Consider the following 24,086-nt stretch of genomic DNA (forward strand, 5'->3'; position numbering starts at 1 on the left):
GGTAGGGGTGAGTAGCATATTATGTGTAGTAAGACTTCCGTAGAATAACAAACACACTAGGAAATATTTATCTTAAATTACTTACATAGAGAGGGCTGTCTCCTGGAACCAGCCGTCCACAAAGAATATAGTAATTAACAAACAGCATTTATCTAATCAAAATTCAATAATGTTAATAAGGCAGGGACACTAAAGGTTTGAAGAAAACAAAGAACCTGAGATCGGTCATGTGCAGTTGTGGGTCAGGGCGACATAAAGGATACTAAGCCGTCAAGTAAAGTCACATGTGGCAACCAACAATGTCACAATCAAGCCCATTATGTATTTAAGAGTCATTCTTTGGGAGGAGTATTATCCCATATCAGGACATGAGATTCTCAGGAAACCAATTGATCAATCACAGTCTGACATATGATGAGGGGATCTAGGGGTTCCAGCTAGATCTTGCAGATAGGCTTTAGCATCAGCTGGATTGTGGAAATCTTTAAAAGAGGAGACATCGAAGATCCGCAAGTGGTCTGGGTACAGGAAAGCAAACTTACGTCCTTCTTGTATAAGAGCGGAGCAAACAGGAGAAAAGTGTTTGCGGGCTTTTGATAACTCAGGGGAATAGTCCTGAAAGAGCAGGATCTTATGAGATTCCCAAGTGATATTCTTTATTTTGCGTGAAGCGACCCAGAGTAATTCCTTGTGCAGGTAGTTCAAGGTTTTAAAAATAATGGGACGGGGTCTGGCGCCCTCCTGTGGCTTCTGGGGGCCTAGACGATGTACACGTTCAATCACAAGGTCATTGCATCTGTCCTGACACTGCAACAAGGTGGGCAGAGGGATCCTTACAAAGTCATATAGCTCCTGTCCCCTGACATTCTCAGGTAGACCTATAAGCGTCAAATTTCTCCGTGATCTGTTCTCCAGATCCTCGACTTTATTTTGTAGCTGGTTAATAAGCTTAGTGTGGTCAGCAGTAACCCTTGACACCTCAGTAACCTGAGCAGAAGTCTCCCCCACTCTGTGCTCTGTAGTGAGAACTCTCTGCTGTAGCTGAGCCAGCTGCTGCTTGATATCTGCAGTTTGCTCCTTAAGTAAAGGGCCAATAGCTATGATGGTGCTTGACTCCAAATCATATGTGTAGGTGAACCAATCGGTGTTGTGTTCATATATAATAAAGATGAAATAAAAAACAATGTGTCAGAAAACCTAATGGTGAACAAGTTGAAAAGAGGCGGACCGAACTCACAAAATATCTTGTGAGAACCCGTGTGTAATGGTTTCTTTAGGGGGATCACCTCCTGTGTAGGATACTGGAATTAGAAGATGAACTGTGTACCGTACTCACTAGAAAAATATCTTTATAAGCTCATAACGGTTTATTTTTATCCCATCGGGTCAAAACTTCATTTCCATATATGCTCGTGGGTGAGTATCGTGTATAAGAAGAGAAATGAGATTTTGTAATACAATTTCAATTTGCACACACTTCTCATTAGGGGTATGGTAAAGACCTTTAAGGGCGTAACAAACTCACAGGAAAAATAGCAGCACCGTGTATATAAAGGTTTCTTTATGGCATGACACCATCTGTGTGGAATCCCTATATATCAATATTGCGTACCGTACTTACAGGCCAATGAAGTATTAGAAGCATATTACGGTATCTTTAAGTGATCACCAGTATTGTACCAAACACCATTCTCAGAATAGGGAGGTGTATTTTTGCAATAAATTAAAAGAATGGGAACCGTCTCAGCCTGTGATGTGTGTATTCGGAATGGGGTCCGGCCAGCTCAGTCTGCAGACACCAGGGGGACTTCCTGGTCACGTGACGGCACCACCTGTGAGGGCACCACCTTTGAGCTGTGTGCCTTGCTCTTCACATTCAGGTATAACTAACTAAAGGTCCAAACACACTGGGATTGTGCCCAGCGTGTATGGACAGCGATGTCCGCTCTCATCGCTGGGGGGAATGCCGCTCAGTGCATACACACTGAACCTCTTTCCCCCTGCCCGGTGCTGTCAGCGGGGGGAGGACGGCTTTGCATAGCGCAGTACTATGCAAAGCCGTCCACAAAGCCGCTCATCTGCTAGTATTACCAGCAGATGAGTGGCTTTCCCGGAGATGATGCGGGAGCGCGCATCACCACTCACCGCTGGGGCATACACACTGGGCGGCTTTGAGCTGAAGGCCACTTAAACTTGGTGTTTTGAGCGGATTTCAACTCAAAATCACCCAGTGTGTATGGGTCTTTATGTCTGTCGAACTCGGACTTCATTAGCATCCAGCCCAATATATATATGTTAAGTAGGATAATTTAGGAAATGAAGGCCCTTATTCAGATCTGATTGCAGTACAAATTTGTTTGGAAAATGGGCAAAACCATGTGCACTGCAGGTGGGACAGATGTAACATGTGCAGAGAGAGTTAAATTTGGATGGGGTGTGCTGAAACTGAAATCTAAATTGCAGTGTAAAAATAATGCAGCCAGTATTTACCCTGCACAGAAACAAAATAACTCACATAAATCTTAGGCTGTGTACACACGGGGGCGATTTTGTCTAATATTGCGGGCAATATGGTCGCTGAGTGATATATCGCCGGTTGTGCGCTCCTATTTTCTACCCCGTAGTGATTGCTGGTCGCAGGAACATGCTCCTGCGACCAGCTGATTTCCACTGCCAGGCACCCCCGGCAGTTTCTTTTGCATCAGCGACCATCTCTGGTCGCTGATGCAAATGGGACACTGAGCGATATATCGCTCATCGCGAGCAATATATCGCTCGGCGATATATCCTCACATGTGTACGGGGCTTAACTCTATCTGCACATGTTGCATCTGCCCCACCTGCGGTGCACATGGTTTGCCCCATTTTCCAAACAAATGTGTACTCTGATCAGATCTGAATAAAGGCCTCAGTGAGAATGAGTGCGTTCAGATAATTTTGTGCATAGTTTGCTTCCAAAGTAGCTGCAGATGTGTGGCTGTGCGCAGAATTGCCATACATCCAGGAGGAGTTCATCCATGTCCATTATTATAACACAAGGAATGTGCTGCACGTCATTCCTCACAGTTATACGGTACAATAGCTTTATAATGGAATTGATGTTTTCCTGGGATATGTGGCAGATTATTGCACCTGGGCCCACCACTTGCTAATTATGCCACTGATGGTTTTTTTTTCTCCAGTGCAGTGATATATTTTGTATGCAATATAATGTAACAAGCAATGTTTGGTAAACCTCACAGCAAATATCTATAAGCGTATATGAAAAATGTAGGTTTGTTTATCTGTCTGTCTGTTTATCTTTTGTGTTTACTTATACCCCCTTCACACCGCACTTGTTAAACGGTATGCTGCCGTATTTTTTTCCATTTTAAAACGTCTAAGGCTGCAGTGGGAAAGCACCAGAGTTCATTTACCAGTTAAAGATAACCGGTATTTTAAAACGTTTAAAAAGCAGAGTCCTACACATTTCAGAGCCGTTTTTTATTCAGTGAGAATGGCTCTGAAACGGTATTTAGTAAAATCAACAGAATACAGACCTGTGATAGGCTGTCCCATGCATTCTGCCTTGAAACGTGTTCAGGGGATTAAACGGGTTGACTGATATGAATGGTATTTAAACGGTATTTAAAAAAAATGGGGCACTTTGAACGCGGCGGGGCAGGCCCACCGACATCACGAACGTGGGCGTGTCCGCCCGACAACATCACAAATATGGGCGTGTCCACCCGCCGATGGCACAAATGTGGGCGCGTCCACCCGGCAATGTCACTAATATGGGCGGGCCTGCCCGGCAACGTCACTAATATGGGCGGGCCTGCCCGGCAACGTCATAAATGTGGGCGGGGGCGGGCCCACCCAAAGAAATCTCTTGCGGGGTGTGCAGAAGCCCGCAGCTGGGACGGACAGGCTAGGTTCTTTTAGCAGGGCACCGCAAAACAGCCAGGGTGCATTTTGCCCCTTTAAAAAATCAGGCAGGGCGCGGCGCCCCGCTAAAACAGCCTAGCGTGAACAATAGTATATATTCTAGCCTCCGAAGAATGATTTTTGATCCAGAAGTATGTGGCAAAATTTCCCTGAACATCCTTCTGTCTTTAAGCCTGGTGCACAATGCGCAGATCAGATCCTTGGAGCGATTATCTGATTAGTGTGCAACCCACACGCTCTACACTTTTTTGCTCAGTGTGTACTTTTTTCAGTGAGGTTGGGCAAATAGCAGATCATGAGATGTGACTTCCCAATCCAACCATTGCAGGAGAATTTGAATAAATTGGGCCAATCAGCTAATATCACGGGATTAGCCCAATAATTGAATAGGTGTGTTCCTTATTTAGACTCATGTACAGTCATTTCTCTGCATCCTTTTCTTCTCCTCACTTGGATAGCGTGTAAACTGGTATCCGTCTCCCTCTCTGATGTCACATTTATCTTATATTTATCAATCACCACCAGCATAGTGATTACAATATATATGCTTGTACTTAACACAACTCTTACATTTCCCTCTGTGCTTTGTGCTGCAGCTACTGAAGACTTTGAAGCGGTTATCTGAATTGCCAATTACTGTTGATATATTGGTGGTAAGTTTATTATGATTATTACTTTGTATGGTACCATGTGTATTGCATGCCGCTGAATTAGTGGTAGGTTAATTACTCTGCTGTAGTCTGTGTTGCAGAGCCATTGTTAAACCCTGAACGCTATATTTTTAGAGATGGCTGTTCATGTTTCTTTATATGAGTATAGCTCGTATTCTAACCTGAGTCTTGGCTCTAAATTTATGTAGGAGACTGGAGTTGGCAAAGCGGTTAATGGACTGCGAAAGCATGACCTGGTAGGAGATTTAGCAAAGAACTTGGTTGCCCAATGGAAAAAACTAGTGCCACAGGAGATTCCTAGGTAAGAAGGTCTTGTGGTGGAGGAAATGCTAGCCTCTTATTAAAAACACAAGCTGTGTCTTCACATACACATGGCATGGTTACTTATGTATCCTTTCCTCTAAACTTGCTTATGTAGAACGGCAGAACCTGAGGTGCGGGAGCATAGTAAAAGCAGCTCCCGAAAGAGGCCAAGATCTCCCTCACCTATAGAAGATGATGAGGAATATGAAGATGAAAGTGATGAAAGGTACAGACAACATAGTGAATCAGGCAAAGAAGAAGACACTTGGAACCAGTATTCAGATCATGAGGATTCAGAAGATAATGGTAGGGGATATTCCCCTGAACTCGCATACAGCCCACCCCCTTTTTCCAGAGACAGAAACCTTCACAAAGCAAGCAAAGAGGAGAAATCTCACAAGGACAAACATCGATCAGAGATCAAGAGTCTTAACCCAGAAAAAAAGAAGGAGAAACAAGGCAAAGTAACTGAAGACTTTCCCTCGTATGCAGGAAGCAGCCGAGAGAAGCCGCCGTCTCCAGAGCGCAGGGAGCACATGCCGAAAAAGGAAAAAAACAAGCACAGTGTTACTAAGACTCAAACAGATGACGGTTTGGCTTCTAAAAAAACGAAATATCAGGACAAAGGTAAATCTGATAAGCATAGAATGGGTTTGGACATGCAGCTGCCGGAGAAAGGAAAAATATCAGAGAAAGATCAGGAGTCGGTAACCAAGGATAAAGCAGATAAAAACAAGACCAAAACACATACTACTGAGCCTGGAACACATGATAAGAAATCCATCAAGCTCTCGCTACCTCCTCCAGAGAAGGACTTGGATGACGACTATGAAAAGCCAACTATGTCTTTTGAATCCTATCTGAGCTATGACCAACCCCAGAAAAAGAAGAAGAAACCACCTATGAAGCCAACAGTAATTATACCTGAAAAGAGCAACAAGAAGCACAGTGAAAGTAGATCAGAAAGCAGAGAGACCTCCAAACATAAATCTAAGCAAGCACCTGACAAAAAGAGCAAGAGGGAATCCAGTTCAGTCGTTCCCAGCAAGGTCAGACACACAGTATACCTTATAACACAAAGAGGGCTGTATTCAAATGTAGCTCAGTTCAGGGGAGTCTGGCTGTTAGCGCCGGCATTTCAGCTCACGTCCTCATGGGGTGGCGAGCTGAAAACAGTGAAAGTCAACCACTTGAGTGTTCTAACGGGATCTTTCACAGCACTCCCATTAGTTTGGTCTGGATTAGTTGCTATGCACGGCTAAAACAGACCTTAATGTCCTGTTGGAGAAAGTGCGCTATATAAATTAAACTTACTTACTTAATGAGCACAATATAAACCTTAATTGCATACTGCGCCGCCATCACCTGTCACTTTAGACTGGAGTTCGGGTGTGATATGACAATTGAATAACCCCAAAATAACCCATGCCTCCTAACATCTATCACATGTTACTGATGCTGCAGAAAGTACTAACAGACACATAGGGCCTGATTCAGACCTGTTCGCTAAGCTGCATATACTCACAGCCTAGTGAACAGGTCAGTACCGCCCTGCCGAATCCCCTTACTAGCATGTGAGGTGATGTGTACTCAGACACTGACATGTACTCGCATGCAACCAAAGGGGAGATAAACCATTCAATGGTCGCTGACCATTTAATGATTTTTCTCCTGATTGCTGAATACGGGGCGGGCGCAACATCAGAGAAGGGGCCGAATTCATCCCGCTACGTGAGGGTCTGAATCGGCGCTATATTTTGGATCCAATATGACAGAAAAACAAAGTAGTATAATGACTAGGCTTCATAAATAGTGTAAATGTTAAAAGAATATGTATCAGTCCATCCTCATTTTTGTCTCATACGTTGCATGGGGACATCAATGCTGTTACCTATCCTTGCTCAAATTATTGTTATAATGAACCTTTATGTAAGTAGTGGCATTGTACAGTTCTGCATATTGAGGATATCATGATTCAAATTTAGAACATGCAAGTACTTGAACGTAAGGAGCTGCCCACTTGAGTTTACAGGGTTCAAGGAACATTTGATGCATAGGGTGAGATTCCATTTTTTATCGTTCCCGTTCTTCCATCTAAAGTCAGGATATCAGGGTGCAATATTCAATTTGTTTTTTGATTGTGCCTAGAGAGTCCCTTTTTTAACTGCGCAAAGCAGCTAAACCCTACAAAAGTAATGGACATGTATCGAAGGGTCAAAATTGTGTCCTGTGGTGGAAAAGCATGTTTGTCTTCTGTAAAGCAGAAGCACTATCTAACACCAGTAGTAAAGCAGCAATTTTTGGCTGGCTTTTCTGTGCAGATGCCAGGGCTGTTCTATGGTTGGATTGAGGAGAAACAGAAGATATGCACCTGATTTTTTATTATCCGACCCTTCTCCCTCTTCAGGCTCTGGATGGGCACTTCCGTGGTTAGCTATGTTCCTGCGATTCTTTGGGGGGCATTATGTTGGCTGGCAGACACAGCACCAGGACACCGTGCTTATAGGTGTTGTGGCTGCTGCTGTCACCAGGAGGCCTGGAGATAGGGAAAACTTGTTCAAAATTTGCAATAAAACCCCCCAGATATGACTAATTCAATGGATTATTACTAAGTGTACTTTGTTTGCTAATATTTCATGAATAAATCAGTAGAACACAATTGTAGAGAATACAAATAACACATATTTCACTTGTATTATAACTGCACAGATAGACCAGGTTCCTGTTCTACCGGACATACCTCTGCCAATGATTCAGCCAAATTATCGGCCTCTTCCATCCATCGAGGCTGTTCCATTCTCACCTCACAAAAGGAAAGGTAAAATAACATGACTCTGTAAACAAATATAAATAGGACTGTTGGGGATCTGAGTGTTCTAGAAACTAATCTTGTTTTTTATCATTAGCTCCACTCTTGTCATCTCAAGAAGAGGAAGAAGGTGCTGGATTCACTGGGCGTAGACTAAACTCCAAGATGCAGGTCTATTCTGGATCTAAAACTGCCTACTTGCCTAAGATGATGTCCCTCTATGAGCAGTGTATCCGTGTCCTGGCTAATAACATAGACTGTGAGTACCATGCTTTGTATAGTTAATCCATAGAGATTGAGAAAGATGGTTCTTGTGTTAGCTCACCTGGATTTTCCTTTAAAATAGGGTTTATATTTTTCTAGATGTTTTAGTATAATACTGTCCAATTCCTTCAGCTGTTCATATTTATTTTGACCCACACCGTGGAGGACCAGACTTAAATATTTCTTCATATATATTCAGCCTGCTTTGTTTAGGTTTTGTTTCCTCCATTTTCTTGATTTGATTTTGTCTTTCTTTCTTGTCTTTTCTGATTTGATTTTGCCTTTTTCTTTCCCTTTTGTGCTTGCTTAAATATCACACTGTGTGCCTTTAAGCTTTACCTCTTTGGGGGATATTCAATCTAAGATGCTATTTCCAACCGGGCCGCCGCCTCTTCAATGCTGACGTTTCCATTCCATTTTGGCGGGAAACGGCCATGGATTGTGGAATTCACAGCTGTTTTCACCGACACGCCCACTTTTCGACACTCGACAGCCGGTACATTAAATTCCGACTGTCGAGTTTCCGTTGAGCTGAGCGAAAAATGGCCCAGGATTCCGACTGGACGTTCCGATAATTGGAATCCTGGATTGAATACTGCCCTTTGTATCTGTTTTTTTTTCCATTTAATTATTGATTTTCCACCTTTTTAATTGTCTGTTTTACTTGGTGCTTAGTGGTCAATCTACATTTTATTGACTAGAGGTGTGTGGTTACATTTGTTTGGGTTTTAGTCAACTAAAGTCAAATGTATTTAAGGGGCTTATTCAGCATGAATTGCTAATTTGAGCATTCGAAGTGGATTTCAAGGAGAAAGCTACCAGACAGACATAAAGAGAAGACCTTCTTGTTACTTGTGAGAAAATTGCAAGTGGATCGCTAATCGTAACCCTTTTGCAAATCTATAGGCAATTCCAGAAACATCTAACCGTTTTAACAGTCTGAGCAATTGTGAGTAGGTTTGAGGCTTCCACTAATCTGCGACAGAGGAGGTGAGTGGTGCGGAGGGGAGGTGGGATGCAGCTGGAAAAGCTGAAGCACTGCTCCAAGTTGAGCAGCATTTCAGCTCATCTAGCCGTATCCCGTGACCCTGCCACTCTCAGAAGAGGACTGGACTTCAACAGCGTGGCGGCGGGCAGCTTTACAAGTTAAAAAAATGGGCAGGGTACGGTGCCCTGGGAAACAAAGCTAGAGTGAACACTACTCTGGTCAGTGGAAGCTGTGTGGTCACACAAGAACAACTGCTGATCTCACTTTTTCTTTTTCTTCCAGCTATCTATGAAGTAGGAGGTGTACCTTATTCAGTGCTAGAGCCAGTTTTGGAGAAGTGCACCCCAGACCAATTGTACCGGATAGAAGAGTGTAATCATGTGAGTTTTACAGTTTCATTTTCTTTTTCTTGGATAGTGATGTTAGTTTATTTCTATCTGTATGTTTTTAGTGTCACACCTGAAACAATCCTGGTGATAATTATAATGGTTGTTTAAAAAAAAGCACGTATGGAAGATAATTGAATTACCTGGTTTATTTAGACTGAGGAAATCTGCTGCAATCCACATCAACAAATCAAATGATAATTTGCATCAGCTTTTTGTTAACAATAGACTGCCAAAAATAAATGCTTGTTCTATGGCCTTTAAACTATCCCCTTAAAGCATAATTCTACCAAGATTGATTATATAGACTTGCTCAGAGCTCACAGAATACATTACATCACTGTATATAGAGTTATACTTGCAGTTATACAGTGCTGCCTTCTATTTGATCCATTGGTTCCACTATAGACTTCATTCAACAACCAATACAATGTCGCAAAGATACATTCCACATTCTTATTAGTAGCCTAAGGCCCTCATTCTAATTACATCGACATGGGAATGGCCAGCGTTTCATGGGCATCCCCATGCAAACACTGGCCGTTCCCATGCAAATCCGTCCTTGACGCAGTGTGGCTTGTGGCTGACATCACATGACTTCAACCGCTCGCACTGTCTTCGGTCCGGAGCCTGCAAATATAGGTCGATCTCCACTGACTTATATTTGTGAGCCCTGGAGAAATCATTTCTCCTGCTATGGGACATGCAAGGGGATGTGTTGCCGTCAGTAAACCCCTCGCATGAGGGGGGGGGGCTTTTTTTGGAAGGGCGGACTCTGGGACTCGTTAAGCTGACAGTTTTGCAGCTTACAGAGTCAACCAGAATCAGGCCCTAATTCTGCAGAGATGTTCACCTATACAAACCAAATGCTACATTTGAACACCACCACACAACTGCAACTACACATATACCGCGTCTGGGGGACTCGCAAGGCTAGGTTACATGCTGTGATGCCAATCAGAACCTTCTGTACAGTGACATTCTGTCTTTGTGTGCACAATTGCATTGAAATCAGAAACTCTCTTATTGTCATAAACTGAACATTTGGCTTCTGTCACAGGTTCTAGTTGAAGACACAGATCAGTTATGGAAGAATCACTGTATTAGAGACTTCAAAAAGCAGAGTCCAGGAGAGTATGAATCTTGGAGGGAGCTGTACCTCCGCCTACATGAAGCCAGAGAGCAGAGGCTGCTAATGCTGACTGAGAACATCCGCTCAGCTCATGCAAACAAACCCAAAGGTAGGAAATGAGAATAAACGCATATAACCGACTAAGAATCACTAAAAGGGGTGTAGATGCATCATGTTTATAGCCAAGTCACTTACCACTTTAGATATTTTACAGTCTAAACATACAGTATTGTTACTTGGCCAGAAACTCATTTGGCTTAAACTGAATTTCACTTTCGTCTTCCTGATAATGTCACTTATCACAAATAAATCAGAAATGTTTATAACCTATAATGCTGTTATACTGTAGTAATGAGAGACCATGTGTGTATAATGATTTATAGTTGTGGAATATGTTACTGTACTAGGCAGCCTTTATTATATAAACATCTTATAATCTCTTCTCCCACTTTGAACACTGGTTGATTCAGAAATGGTTGGACATTAGCACTTGCAGCATTCCCAAGAGAATACTATGATGCAGGTACCAGGATCTGGGGGCCCCCAGACTTCCGCTATTCTCCTGGGCATTAGTATTACCTATAATAAATGCAGTTTTAGTACAGGTTGAGTATTCCTTATCCAAAATGTTCGGGACCACAAGCATTTTGGATAAGTGATATATTTTTGGATTTTGGAATATTTTTTTTTTCATACTTACCTGGTCCCCTAAATCAACAGTTACCATTTGCTACTGGAGAGCCCTCTGTGTTAAAGGACAGCAGCTCAGCGCAGGTGCTGGATGAGTGGTTGACGGTCGGGATCCCTCGGAGTACCAGTGGCCTAGGCTCTGGTGTCAGCACACCTACGGAGTACCAGTGGCCTAGGTACTGGTGTCAGCATACCTACCGTCGGGATCCCGACCATTGGCCAGTCATACCACACCCCCAGAGGCACTCAGAATCCAGGACATGACACAATTTGGGACACTGGTACCAATGTATCAGCAGTTGTACGCCATCGGATGGAAATGATGTAACAGCAGCATGTGTCCCTCAGGTTAGCTTCTGCGCATATTAGCATATAATTACAATTGTAAAGTGCAAAAAACGGAAACTGCAATTGCAAAAACAAATGCATCTGAATTAGACCCAGTGTCCAATATTTTGGCTCCAATATCTGAGCTACACACTATAACTTGGTACAGGTTAGATGATTTTTGCAAACGATATGCGCAATAGCGATACCGTTCATGATATCTTTGTGCATTTCATCTAGCACTGATGCGTTCTCACGCAGGTCATTAACAACCCTCTCTGTCATCTGTACATGCACTAAATATCCTGACTATGTTGTCAACGACATCATGCTCCTGTCTTGGCTGTCATGTGACATTGATATCTCTGGTTTATCAGTAAAATGTCAAAACAATTGTTCATACACCATATACATTTAAAAAGGTTGAGCACCAGATTGTTACCAAATTGGACCAAAAAATTTATAATGGGGTTTACCCTACAGGTGCCCATACACGGTACAGTATTCCCGTGCGTTTTGAACTACATCGTATTGCAAAACATGCGATTTGCATGCAATGCGATCGGGACCTAGTTCAAAAAGCACAGGCTGCACAGACTTTATGTGCTGTGTGATAGGATAAATCTCTGCACAAGTAACATCTGCCCCACCTGCAGTGCACATGGTTTTGTCCATCTAAGAAGGATTTTGTCAGAAAGAGTGAACTAGAATAAGGCCCAAAGTGACCATAATATACATAATGCTGTAAAATTATTTTGAAGAGTTAAGATATGTACAACTTCACTATGTTGCATATCATACATAAATGTTTGTTATTGTTCATTTTCTTTCAACTACAATAATACCTTTTGTGGTCTATTTTATAGTATGTGATGTTTTAGTGAATGTTTTTCCTTCCTGTGCATTTAATATTTTAATTGTCTAGTATAATATGTTCCATCATCTCTGTGTAGTCGTATATGGAATAGAGAAAAAATATTTTTTGTTCGCCAGGCAGCCTGACCCTACACCCCTAAACAATAGAAGCAAAATCAGAAATTGGGGTGTTCCACCGGCGCCCTCTCCATATCAAAATATTTCCCTGGATATGTGGGGATGGTCCTCTTCTCCACAGTTACACAGACATAAAATGGTATACATAACCATATGTTCCTCTTACTCCTAAGTCTCCTCTTTTTTCCCAAATCGACTTCTAAGTATATAATTGGACACAGATTCCTCTGGCTCCGCCAATGTTTCACTTAACCAGACGAATACCCAAAAATGAAAAATAATGGCATATGGTGCAATACCTTTTATTCACATAAAATAAAGCACATACATGGGACCACCGAAAGAAAAATGGCTAATTACCGAGATGGATGGAGAACGCCAGAAGTCACCGGAAGTATGTGCTAACATCATTCCTCGGGCGGATTGGAGGATAATGTCCCAGACGCCAGCACAGAAGTGATCGAAAAAGCATTTGGAGTACTTGGTGCATTCATGTGATCCTAAATTGGATTTGGACTTTTTACTGAATCGATCCTACTTTGGATGGTTTACTCCGGACTAACCTCCACTGTTCTAAGCGCTTATGAGAACTGATTAGTTTCATGTTCTCCATCCATCTCGATAATTAGCCATTATTTCTTTTTGTGGTCCCATGTATGTGCTTTATTTTATGTGAATAAAAGTGGTATTGCACCATATGTCATTATTTTTCATTTTTTGGTATTCGTCTGGATTAAGTGAAACATTGGCAGAGCCAGAGGAATCTGTGTCCAATTATATACTTAGCAGTCGATTTGGGAGAAGAGGAGACTTTGTACGAGTAAGAGGAACTTATGGTTATGTATACCATTGTCTGTGTAACTGTGGAGAAGAGGACCGTCCCCACATATTCAGGGACATATTTTGATATCAGAGGGCGCCGGTGGATGTATTTTCCTCAGTCTCAGGGGTTTTCCACTCCTGGACTACACTTTTGAAAAACTTAAACCATCCTGCCTTCCTCTCTTAAAGGGGATCTGCAGGGTGGGTACAAGAAGCAGATAGTCCGCTCATTTTCTCTGCAGTGAGCATAAACCACACACGATAACTAAACATCATCCTTCCTCCTTGTATTATAAAACTTTCCATTCCGTACTCTTTTAACAACCTACGGTCTCTTTTTTTTCTGGACAGTTCGACAAGCCAAGATGGCTTTTCTGAATACAGATGTGAAACCACCGCGAGATGTGCGCAGAAGACAAGAAAAGTTTGGAACAGGCGCAGCAATTGTTAATGAAAAGATGAGGTATTAGAGGAAATGATATTTGGTGAGAAATGTCTGGCAAGAATATGAGGTTTGTATTCTTACCCTGCTGCTTCTCATCTCTTGACAGGATTAAACCATTCATTGCAGTTAGCAGCAGCAGCAGCAGCAGTAGCAGCAGCAGTAATAATGTGTCCTCTGAACCACCACGTTTATATGACGGGCCGAGCACTAGCTGTACAATTTCCACACCAAGCAGTGTTCAACCTGGATACGATCCACGAAAACCACAAGTCAAGAGTGAGTTGAAATGTTGATATTTAGATTTTTGTGTATTTGATATAAAAATGTTGATGGACTGTAACATGATTTCTGCTATCATCTATGGGTGATACTGTGGAAAACCATGGGTATAGAGTGGAGTATGTAACCCGTGCTCCAAATGGTTACTGTTCTTTCCCAGCAGAATAGGCTCTATCTCCCCTATACCCCGCCCCCACTGTTGGCTAGTCAGTTTTAGTTTGGTGTTTGTTAATTAATATTAATTAATTTATCTGTATACATATATTGGTGCTTGCGCTAAAATAAGGTGGGCCTTATGCTGTGTACACATGGTGATATTTGACATTCGATTTTGACTATATAGTCAAAATCACATGCAGATCGCACAGGTTTTTTACCTTGTGATCCCGATGCGAGCTCCCGTGGCAGCACAAATCGAAACCCAGATAGACAGGGCAGCAATGACTATATAGTGCAAATCTAATGCAAATTGTATGAATGGTATGTAAAATGTACAGAGTTAGCAAAGATTGTATAGCACTTGAATCTTAAGTGGAATAGCAAGGGAATCTCACTGTGTGTACACAGCATAAGTTATATGGCTTGTCTGCAGTGGTGAATGATCCAGGCTTGTGGTAAACTTGGCAATATCGTTGAGCACTCTCCTATTGTGAGTGTTTTCCATGTGTGGTTGGTGTATATGCTATAATGGGTGTATTATGTGTGTTGATGGTATGTTGCATGTAACCTTTAGGTGTGCCAATGAGGAGAATAGACAATGAAATTAAATAAACCGTCCGTTTAATGGAATTGGTTAAAATATCGGTGTGACTATCAATTATTGTGTGCCTATGATCTGTTGTGATCACTGGCAGGTACTTGCAGTGTCACTCTGAGGGGACCCTGGCTGGGTGTGAGGGTGTCTTTGAGGGACCCCTGTTTCCCATAGGTCACCAATGCCGGGACCTATGTTCCCCTTAAGTGACCACAGTGACACATTTAAAATTGTGAGGCTGACTTTTTTAAGCCGCGAAGATGTCCAGTTTACTTAGATGTGTTCCAGATGTTGTTGAATCATTGAAGACATCAACATAATGGCTTCATGCCACAATAACACTGGAACTGGGAGCATTTCTGGTCGGCTCTCTGTTGGTTTGGTGGACCCCGTTGGTTCTTTTCATCTTTTCTCCAATTCTTATTTCTATTATTTCTCTGCAAGCTGAAGTGATCTACCTTTTATGACCATTTTTCCATCGGAAGCCCAGTGGGACCTGGTTTTGGTGTTGAAAGTGCTTCAGGTTTCCCCCTTTGAACCTTTGAAGACAGTGAAGACAGTGAACGGGCACTGGCTTACTTTGAAGACTATCTTCTAACTCACCATTGTCTTGTTCTGCCGAGTGTCTGATTAGAATGTGCTATCCCAACGCTCTCCTTTTGTTATTTTCCAACCAGAACAAGCGGTTCTGCGGACACGCCTTGGCTATTGTCCAAATGTTATTTCCTATTTCCACATAAATCAGAAAATTCTAGTACCTGTACCTTCCTTTTCTGCCTCTAATTTTTTTGCAGGAGTTGCCCTCCCTTGATGTGGTGTGGGCCTACTGTATTTAGGTTGATAAGATGTGGGATCTTCGTAAATCTGACATTCTTTTTTCTCCTCTATGAATTTCACAAACCCAGCTTGCTCTAAATATACTTTGGTCTGTTTGCTTTGTTTCACTATCGGCCTAGCCTACCTTTTGGTGAGCAAAGCAGTCCCTGCCTCAGTGCAAGTTCATCCCACCCTCTCGATGGGGACTTGGCATGGTGCCTCTACTGAGCAACTTTGTAGAGCATCCACGTAGTATAATATCTATACCTTTATCAACTGTTATTGCTTCCATACCATATTGAGTGCAGCAAAGGAGTCCCTTAGATGGACTGCTTTGGCATGCCCCACGGTTTTCCCAGTGTCCCCATGGCTGATCAGAAAAAGGGATTTTTGTCTTTACCTGTTAAGTCTTTTTCTCTTAATCCATTGGGGAGACTGGGCAACCATCCTGGCATCCCTGGCTAGCAGAAAATTCGTCTCTTGCTAGACCAGGCCCTCTCATAATCCATGTGTGTTTGAGATATGGGTGCCAGTCTTGCTTTTGCTTGGGATTGTTACCATAACTGAATAAATGGCTGAGGGTTTGGACTATAGAGGAGAGGGAGCCCATGCCCAGACTCCCATGCTGCACTCTGTACCCACGATAATCACAGTGCCCCCATGAATTCAGAGAAAAGGGATAACCGGTAAGGACAAAAATCCCCTTTCCACGAGAATTGCATAAAAAAGGTTAAATTGTCTACTGTAAAATAATTATGAGCCATTTAATACTTATTTAGGATATGCCTAATGTCAGGATGCAAGGGCGTAACTACCATAGGTGCAAGGGCTGCAGCTGCTATGGGGGTCAGAGCTGAAGGGGGGCCATCTCTACTGCCTAAGTAATATGTTTTACATACATTTATCACCATCAGTCGCTAAATAGGGGGCCCTTACAAACTTTTGCTTTGGGGCCTACGAATGTTAAGTTACGCCCCTGGATGTAACCCCTGATTAAGCAGTATGATGTCACTCCAAACTGCATTTACCTTCTATATAGACACCCTACACCATAGGGCTGCAGTTCCATATTCCTATGTAGCTCTTCTGCCTTTCTGTTAATGTGAAATATACTTTATGTCATAGTATAGTAGAGCGTAAGGAATCCTGCATATAGTTTTGTGAGCATTGCTTATTGCATCCATGAATGTTCCTTGGGGAGGGGGATTCTGTTGTCTTTTCACACCTGATCTCCTATATAAGCGACATGGAGATATTTAGTTTGTGCTGCTTGGCGTAAGTGACTGGGCACCCATTACTGCTAATGTTATGCCCAAATGCACTGCATTTAGATGCATATAGTGATAAAGTTCTAGGCACACTGCGGTTGTATGATAAAAGCCTGACTTTGGGAGTCCACGGCTCGTGCCCTTTATGGAAACATTTGAATATCTCCTGTCTGGTGCCTTTTAGTTACTGGTACCACCGAAACAAATCAATCTCATCTAGGTTGGGACCTGGTTTTGGAAGTGTGCACATATAATAATCAGAGCTGATATGAACTATTTTATTGTCATACATGTGTTTCATATATTTGTATTTGCCCTTTAGAAACCAAATGACAGAATCAATATGTTGTGGCTCCAACAAACTGACCACTGCACATCCATGACTTAACTTCTATAATACCAAATGCCCTAAATAGTATTACAAATTACAAAAAGCTCCTTATATGAACACAAGCTAGATAATGACTGCTTTAGTATAAAGCCAAATGGCAAGCATACTGCCACACATTTATTTATTAAGTTTCTTATATAGCGCAGCATATTCCGTTGCCCTTTACAATTCGAGTCAAGTTACAATCTATAGTACATACATCTGCTCAGTCACGTGGCTTACATTCCTTGGTGTTTACTTGCAGTGCTTCAGTTTTTTATGATCACTATCTTGTGTTTTCCTGTTAGTTACATAGTAGTTTAGGTTGAAAAAAGACATAGGGCCATCTTCAATGCAGCCGGTGAGGGGGTTAAATGGCGAAGATTGACGAAAACAAGCGACCCTTGCTATTAAACCCCCATGTCGGACGCTCACCCTATTCAACCTTCCATGGGAATCCTCAATGTCAGAGGACCGCGATGCAGGGAGCCCATTGCATTTAGCCACGAACCTCACTGTTTTGGTGGTCACGCCGTTTCCACGTCGCTGTAAAAACCCAGCAAGGCGGAAACAGCGTGTGCAGGGGGTCAGTTGAATACTGACCTGGGAGCTGCTCGCAAAAAGGCATTGAATACTGCCCTTACAATTGCAGGAAAATGTATGTGAACCCTTTGGAATTAGCTGGATTTCTGCATAAAATGTGTTCTGATCTTCATCTAAGTCACAACAATAGACAAACACAGTCTGCTTAAACTAATACCACACAAACAATTATATGTTCTCATGTTTTTATTGAACACGCCATGTAAAAATTCACAGTGTAGGATGGACAACGTATGTAAACTTGTAGGCTAATGACTTCTCCTGGAGTCAGGAGCCAGCCACCCTGGAGTCCAATCAGTGAGACAAGATTGGAGGTGTTGGTTAAAGCTGCCCTATAAAAAAACATCAGTTTTAAATTCGCTATTCTCAAGACGCATTGCCTGATGTGAACCATGCCTTGCACAAAAGAGCTGTCGGAAGATCTACAATTAAGAATTTTTGACTTGCATAAAGCTGGAAAGGTTTACAAAAGTATTTTAAAAGCCTTGATGTTCATCAGTCCACAAATCACTTAGAAAGCAATTCACCATCTTCTCATTGAATACACTCATGGCGAATCACATTGAAAAACCCATTGAAAAACCACAGCGAGTTGCGGAGAGTATCAGACGGTGAATTGTCCCTCATTCACTGTTCACCGTCGGCGAAAAGTGCACGTTGAAAAGGGTGATTCACTTTCTGACACAAAAAATCACCTTCCAAAGTGAAAATAGCTCAAATTCGCCATGAAACATGGGGAATTGGCCTCATTGAATACTGCCCTGAGTGTTCTAAACCTTCTTTCCTCCAGTGCTTGCCCTTGTGTCCTAGTAACTGATATCACAGTAAATAGACTACCTGACAGATCGTTGTAATAGCCCTTAATATATTTGTACATGTTAAGCATGTCACCCCTTAGGCATATCTCTTTTCTAGTGTGAACATTCCCAATTTGGCTAGTCTGTCCTGATAACCTAAAGTCTCCATTTCCTTTTATTAATTTGGTTGCCAATAAGCATGATGTAATTTATGTTGTGTTAGCTGCCATCATATCTTCTCTCAACAAACCTGATTTTCCTGATCTTTTCATTTACTTTTTTGAAAGTAGTACACTTGTTACATTCTATGTTTTTCTACATTTTAACTTTGCTTCCATTGAAAAATGTTTATGTGACGATCACTCTTTTTGTGTGTTTCAGAAGTTGCTCCGATGATGGCCAAAACTATAAAAGCTTTTAAGAACAGATTTTCTCGACGATAAACCACAAGAAGAGAATGAACTTTATTTTATGGTGGGGAGGGCTCATCCAGCTGGTTAGCATTCATGACATTGTCTGATGGACTCATCCAGGAACATTGCTTCCCTCTATACAAACTTTTCTTAGTTCCCACCTGTTGAACATCTAATGTTTTAATGACACGTCATGTTTTAATATGTTTCCATCATCATATGTATAGCTCTGCAGCATTCCAGTCATTGTATATTATGTACTGATGGTTACACAATGACTTGCCACTCCTTTGCAGTGGCCTCTTACAGCAGTGGATCCTGTAAGATAGGCCTATATTTCCATCTTAATGCTAGCAAGCTTCATCAACAAGTTCGGGAAGATCAGTGTACTGGACACACCAGAATCCTTGTTTGCATAATGTCAGCGGGATTGAGCTCATAACCAAGCAGAGACATATAATTTAAAGTCCGTTTTTATACTGATCAATAACTTTTCAAAATTTGAAAATGCTAAATCTATAACAAGTATCACGTAACATCATTGCGTGCAGTCCGATGGTTTTCTTTAGGTTCCATCTTGCAGTTTTGGGACATGTTGAAATAATACTGTACTGTGGATGCTATAGTAATATACACGTGTGTACTTAGCAGTCATGTTTCAATGTTGCTGTGTCATGTAATGTTTGTTGTGAATTATTTTGCAGAGATGTTCAGTGACATAGGATTTTATAAAATGGTGATACATGCACACCCTTTTCATGTCTGGGGTCTGCAGCTAGACTAGATTTCAATGTCTTTCTGGATTTATAATTTAGACTGATGAAATCCATTTAGGATCTTATTTCACTGTAATTTATTTTATTGTTTTTCATTGCACTTTGCTTTGTAAAAGTGCAGTTATGTCCTGCATGATAGTCTCATCTATTTGAGTTTCAAAACAATATTTTATTGAATACTGGACTATGAAGCATCATACTGTTTCCCATGGGGAAGCTCTCAGTATTTCTTTGGCTGTTGCGGATGGTATTTCTACTCTTGAGTAAATGAATTGCAGTGTCAGACACTTCACTGCACCACCCTAGTGTAGGTCATTTGTGTGAAATGAGTCTATTGTGGGTTCTGCAGATCCCCCTCTACATTATCCTGTAAGCAGTGGGTAGGGGCTATGGACTCCAGGATTTTATGTGAGCTTTTGCTTTATGTAAATAAAATCCTTTTTTGTGGTTTCAAGAAAATTAAATATTTTAACTAGACTTATATATGCAAATGATTTTATCTGGCTCTTAATAAAATGTGAATACTGGATTCTCTGTCTGCAGTGTTTATAGGGAGTACCGCAGTAATGATGAGTCAAGGATGTCCAGGGCAGAACACATTATTACCGGGATGGAACTTGGAATGTATTGGTTTTAAAACTATCAATGTTTTTGCTTTGATGTTTATGTTTTTACCATTCGATGGCAGCATCCCAATGTTTGCTTCAATTGAATGGTAAACATTTGATGGTGTTCTGATGCTTACACTGGATCTGCCTCAGTTCCATCCGCAGCCGGCCATGCTGCACAGGTTTTGCGCACTTGCAAACTTTTTTTTTGCATATGCAAATCAAATTAATAGTTTTTTTTCTATCTAATTGTTTTAATGCAATGGTTAGTTACCATCATATAGAAAAAATGGTGGGCATCCAATGTCCATCCCTACCGGAGGCTAGAGGAAACAGAGTGGGATTAGGGATAGACATCGGAAGTGGCTGGGCTTTAGCGGAGTAATGATAAATAAGCATCACACAAAAAAAATAAAAATAAATTAATTTGATTTGCACATGGGCAAAATAAATAACCTGGCGATTCCAAATATATCCAACCACCTTTACAATAAACCACAATACTTTCCTTATTGTATAAAGTCCTTCTGTAATAAAACAGAAATAAAGAACATAGTTTGTAAAGCGCAACGGAATATGCTGCGCTATATAAGAAACTGTTAATAAATAAATAATAAATAGTGCAAATGTTGTCTGGAAGATAAAAATATTTTTTATTTTTCCTGATTGCACTCACATATAGGAATGAATTTCAAAGCATGTAACATCCACTCAATGGATAACACTAGCTGGCAGTTCTTCTAATCCAATTTTAGATGCTATAAAAAACTCCCAATTTTTTTTATATATACAGTATATATAGAGTGCAACTCTGCTTTACACAATAGGACAATTTATTACAAGAAGCACTCACATTAAACACAATTAAAATTTGCATATCACCATTTAAGGTAATGCACACATGCTACAAAGGAGCCTGAGAGATAACATCTGGGAACTTGGAATGCACAGTGGAACGTGGAAGTAGCATCACAAACTTCTGCACTATGTTAACAGACAATATTTGCACTATGTTAATTTTTTCTGTTTTATTACAGAAGAATGTTATACAATAAGGGACATATGCAGGGCCATCTTATCCATTGGGCACAATGGGCACTTGCCCAGGGGCCCTAGGACCTAGGGGCCCACCCCAATGGTGGGATTCCAGGGGGCCCGGAAGGTGGGATTCCAGGGGGCCCGGAAGGCTGTAGGACCGTGATGACTGCTCACTACAGCGGCCAGTAGGACCTCCCATCTCCAACCACCGGGGTCTGCGGGCACTGGGGGTTCATTCGTTCTGTCTGCGGCGCACTGAGCCACCCACTGGAGCACACAGAGCAGCTGGCTGCTGCAAGACGCCTTAGCACCGAGCCCCCCCACTCCCAAGCACTAAGCCGACCGCTGCTGCGCAATAAGTCTCAACGTCAGCCCAGGCCTCCGTCAGTAACCCTCATATTGCTGGCAGGGAAGAGATGACACTCTCCCACAGCACGAGAGGAGCCGCCGTGAGGAGTGCTTGGATGGACCTGGCCACATACCTGACAGGCAGCAAGTGTGTGAAGAAGTTCTGAAGACAGCATGAGGAATGCAACAGAGAAGCAGGTTGGAATGTGCTGCTTGGGGTGGGGGCAACCACACGTGGGGGGAGAGCTGCATTAGTTGATATAAATGTCTGGAGCCTGGGGAAGAGTAGGATTAGAGTGAGAGCTGGTTGGATATGGCATCAGGAGGAGAGCTGCATGAGGGGAAGAGCTTTGTCGGGTATGGCATCAGGATGGGGTGCCGGACAGGGTCCCGACAGCTGGAATCCCGACTGTCATTTATCCGACGTCGGGATCCCGACTGTTAAAATACCGGTGCACGGGTTCCAGACGGCCGCCGGCTATTCTCCCTCGTGTTACCACAAGGGAGAATAGAATAGGCCCCCATAGAGGGAGAATAGAATAGATAGCGAGCCCACAAGGGGCTTTGTTGCGCTCGCCACACTGTCTGAGTCCGGACAGTCGGGATGCCGACGTCGGGCTAATGACTATCGGGATCCCGACTGTCTGAACCCTGTACCACACCCATCAGGAGGAGAGTTGCATCAGGGCAGAGCTGCGCCAGCAATGGCGCCAGGGGAGACCCGGGGTCATATCATTTATTTAATTTCCCTGATGCTATGGGGGGGGGGGGGGGTATTCGGTTCCTTTGCTGGCTGTTGAGTCTGGAGAGGAAGGAGAATGCATGTCAGACATTCCCTGGGATCAGGGTGATGATTCTGAGGATACCTCGGCCCTTGGGGTGGAGGATTTGATTGCTGCTGTTAAGCAGGCTTTTAATTTGTCCGAGGAGGACAAGACTCCTGTCAAAGGGGTGTTTAAACGGCAGCTTAGAGAGGCTGCATCACCTGCAAGAGGCCAGGATCTGCTTGGGTCAGAGGCAAGGAGCCTGAAGACTGCTGAGAGGATGACATAGGTTTTGGGGAAGACACCATAACATCACTCTGCCTGTCTAAAGGTGCGTACACATGGATAGATTTGTCCAACGATTCAATCTCGTTAACGATTTCCTCTGAACCTCCTGCACAAACGATTTGGTGACAAATGATGAACGATTGAGCAAACGATTACACATGAAAGATTGATCTTTAACGATTTTGGAGGGAGAGGGAGCCAGTCAATCAGCCTTACCAAATCGTTCATCGTGCATACACATGAAACGAAAGGTACACATCGTTAACAATTGGTCGCTGATCTTTCTGCATGCAGGAAAGATCAGCGACCTCTACTAACGACTGGCGGGTGCGCGCATCGCTGGCCATATCCTTCCTAAACACGGAACGATTTGAACGATTGGTCTTTTCGATCGATCGGGAACACCCAGATCTTTTGCCAAATCTATCCGTGTATACCCACCTTAACAGTTGCACTAAACGCAGTGGTAGCCAACCCTAGCCCTCGAGAGCTACCAACAGTTCACACTTTCCAGACAACCTAGCTGCTGCACAGCTGCACTCATTAACCCCTTCCTGACAGAGCCAGTTTTTGCGTTCCTGACAGAGCCCTTTTTTTCAAATCTGACATGTCTCACTTAAGTGGGGATAACTTTTTTTTGCTTTTACTTATCCCAGTGATTTTGAGATTGTTTTTTCGTGACACATTGTACTTCAAAATAGTGGTAAATTTGGGTCAATAGAGTCTGTGTTTTTTTGTGAAAAATACCAAAATGTCGTAAAAAAATGGAAAATTTAGCAATTTGCAAAATGTTAAATTTTCTGCTTGTGAGACAAATAATCATACCACTCAAAATAGTTAATAACTAACATAGACCATATGTCTACTTTATGTTGACATCATTATTTCAACTTCCTTTTAATTTTTTTGGACACTAGGAGGCTTACAATATGAATAGCAAATTCTCAAATTTTCAAGAAAATTTCAAACACTGATTTTTTTAGGGACCAGTTCAGTTCTGATGTGACTTTGAGGGACTTGTATGTGAGACACCCCCATAAATGATACCATTTCAAAAACTGCACCCCTCACAGTATTCAAAACAGCATTTTGGAAGTTTGTTAACCCTTTAGGTGTTTCACAGGAATTAAAACAAAGTGTAGGTGAAATTTCAAAATTTCATTTTTTTTGCAGATTTGCAATTTGAATACATTTTTCTAAGGAACAC

The 24,086-nt window shown here is 42.2% G+C and overlaps 1 protein-coding gene across 1 annotated transcript in view; it reads left to right on the forward strand.

Moving 5' to 3' along the window:
• Nucleotides 1-20,371, forward strand: part of ELOA (elongin A) — a 42,967-nt gene extending 22,596 nt beyond the window's left edge. Inside the window, exons 2-11 of the mRNA XM_083173812.1 lie at nucleotides 4,524-4,580; nucleotides 4,787-4,899; nucleotides 5,017-5,950; nucleotides 7,611-7,719; nucleotides 7,808-7,969; nucleotides 9,245-9,342; nucleotides 10,409-10,589; nucleotides 13,664-13,775; nucleotides 13,864-14,033; nucleotides 19,026-20,371. Of these exons, the coding sequence (XP_083029938.1) occupies nucleotides 4,524-4,580; nucleotides 4,787-4,899; nucleotides 5,017-5,950; nucleotides 7,611-7,719; nucleotides 7,808-7,969; nucleotides 9,245-9,342; nucleotides 10,409-10,589; nucleotides 13,664-13,775; nucleotides 13,864-14,033; nucleotides 19,026-19,087 (1,998 nt within the window). The 3' untranslated portion in view covers nucleotides 19,088-20,371. The remainder of the gene's footprint in view (nucleotides 1-4,523; nucleotides 4,581-4,786; nucleotides 4,900-5,016; nucleotides 5,951-7,610; nucleotides 7,720-7,807; nucleotides 7,970-9,244; nucleotides 9,343-10,408; nucleotides 10,590-13,663; nucleotides 13,776-13,863; nucleotides 14,034-19,025) is intronic.
• The last annotated feature ends 3,715 nt before the right edge of the window (nucleotides 20,372-24,086 follow it).

This window comes from Crinia signifera, chromosome 2 (assembly GCF_055691185.1).
Source record: "Crinia signifera chromosome 2, ASM5569118v1, whole genome shotgun sequence".
NCBI classification, from domain to species: domain Eukaryota; kingdom Metazoa; phylum Chordata; class Amphibia; order Anura; family Myobatrachidae; genus Crinia; species Crinia signifera.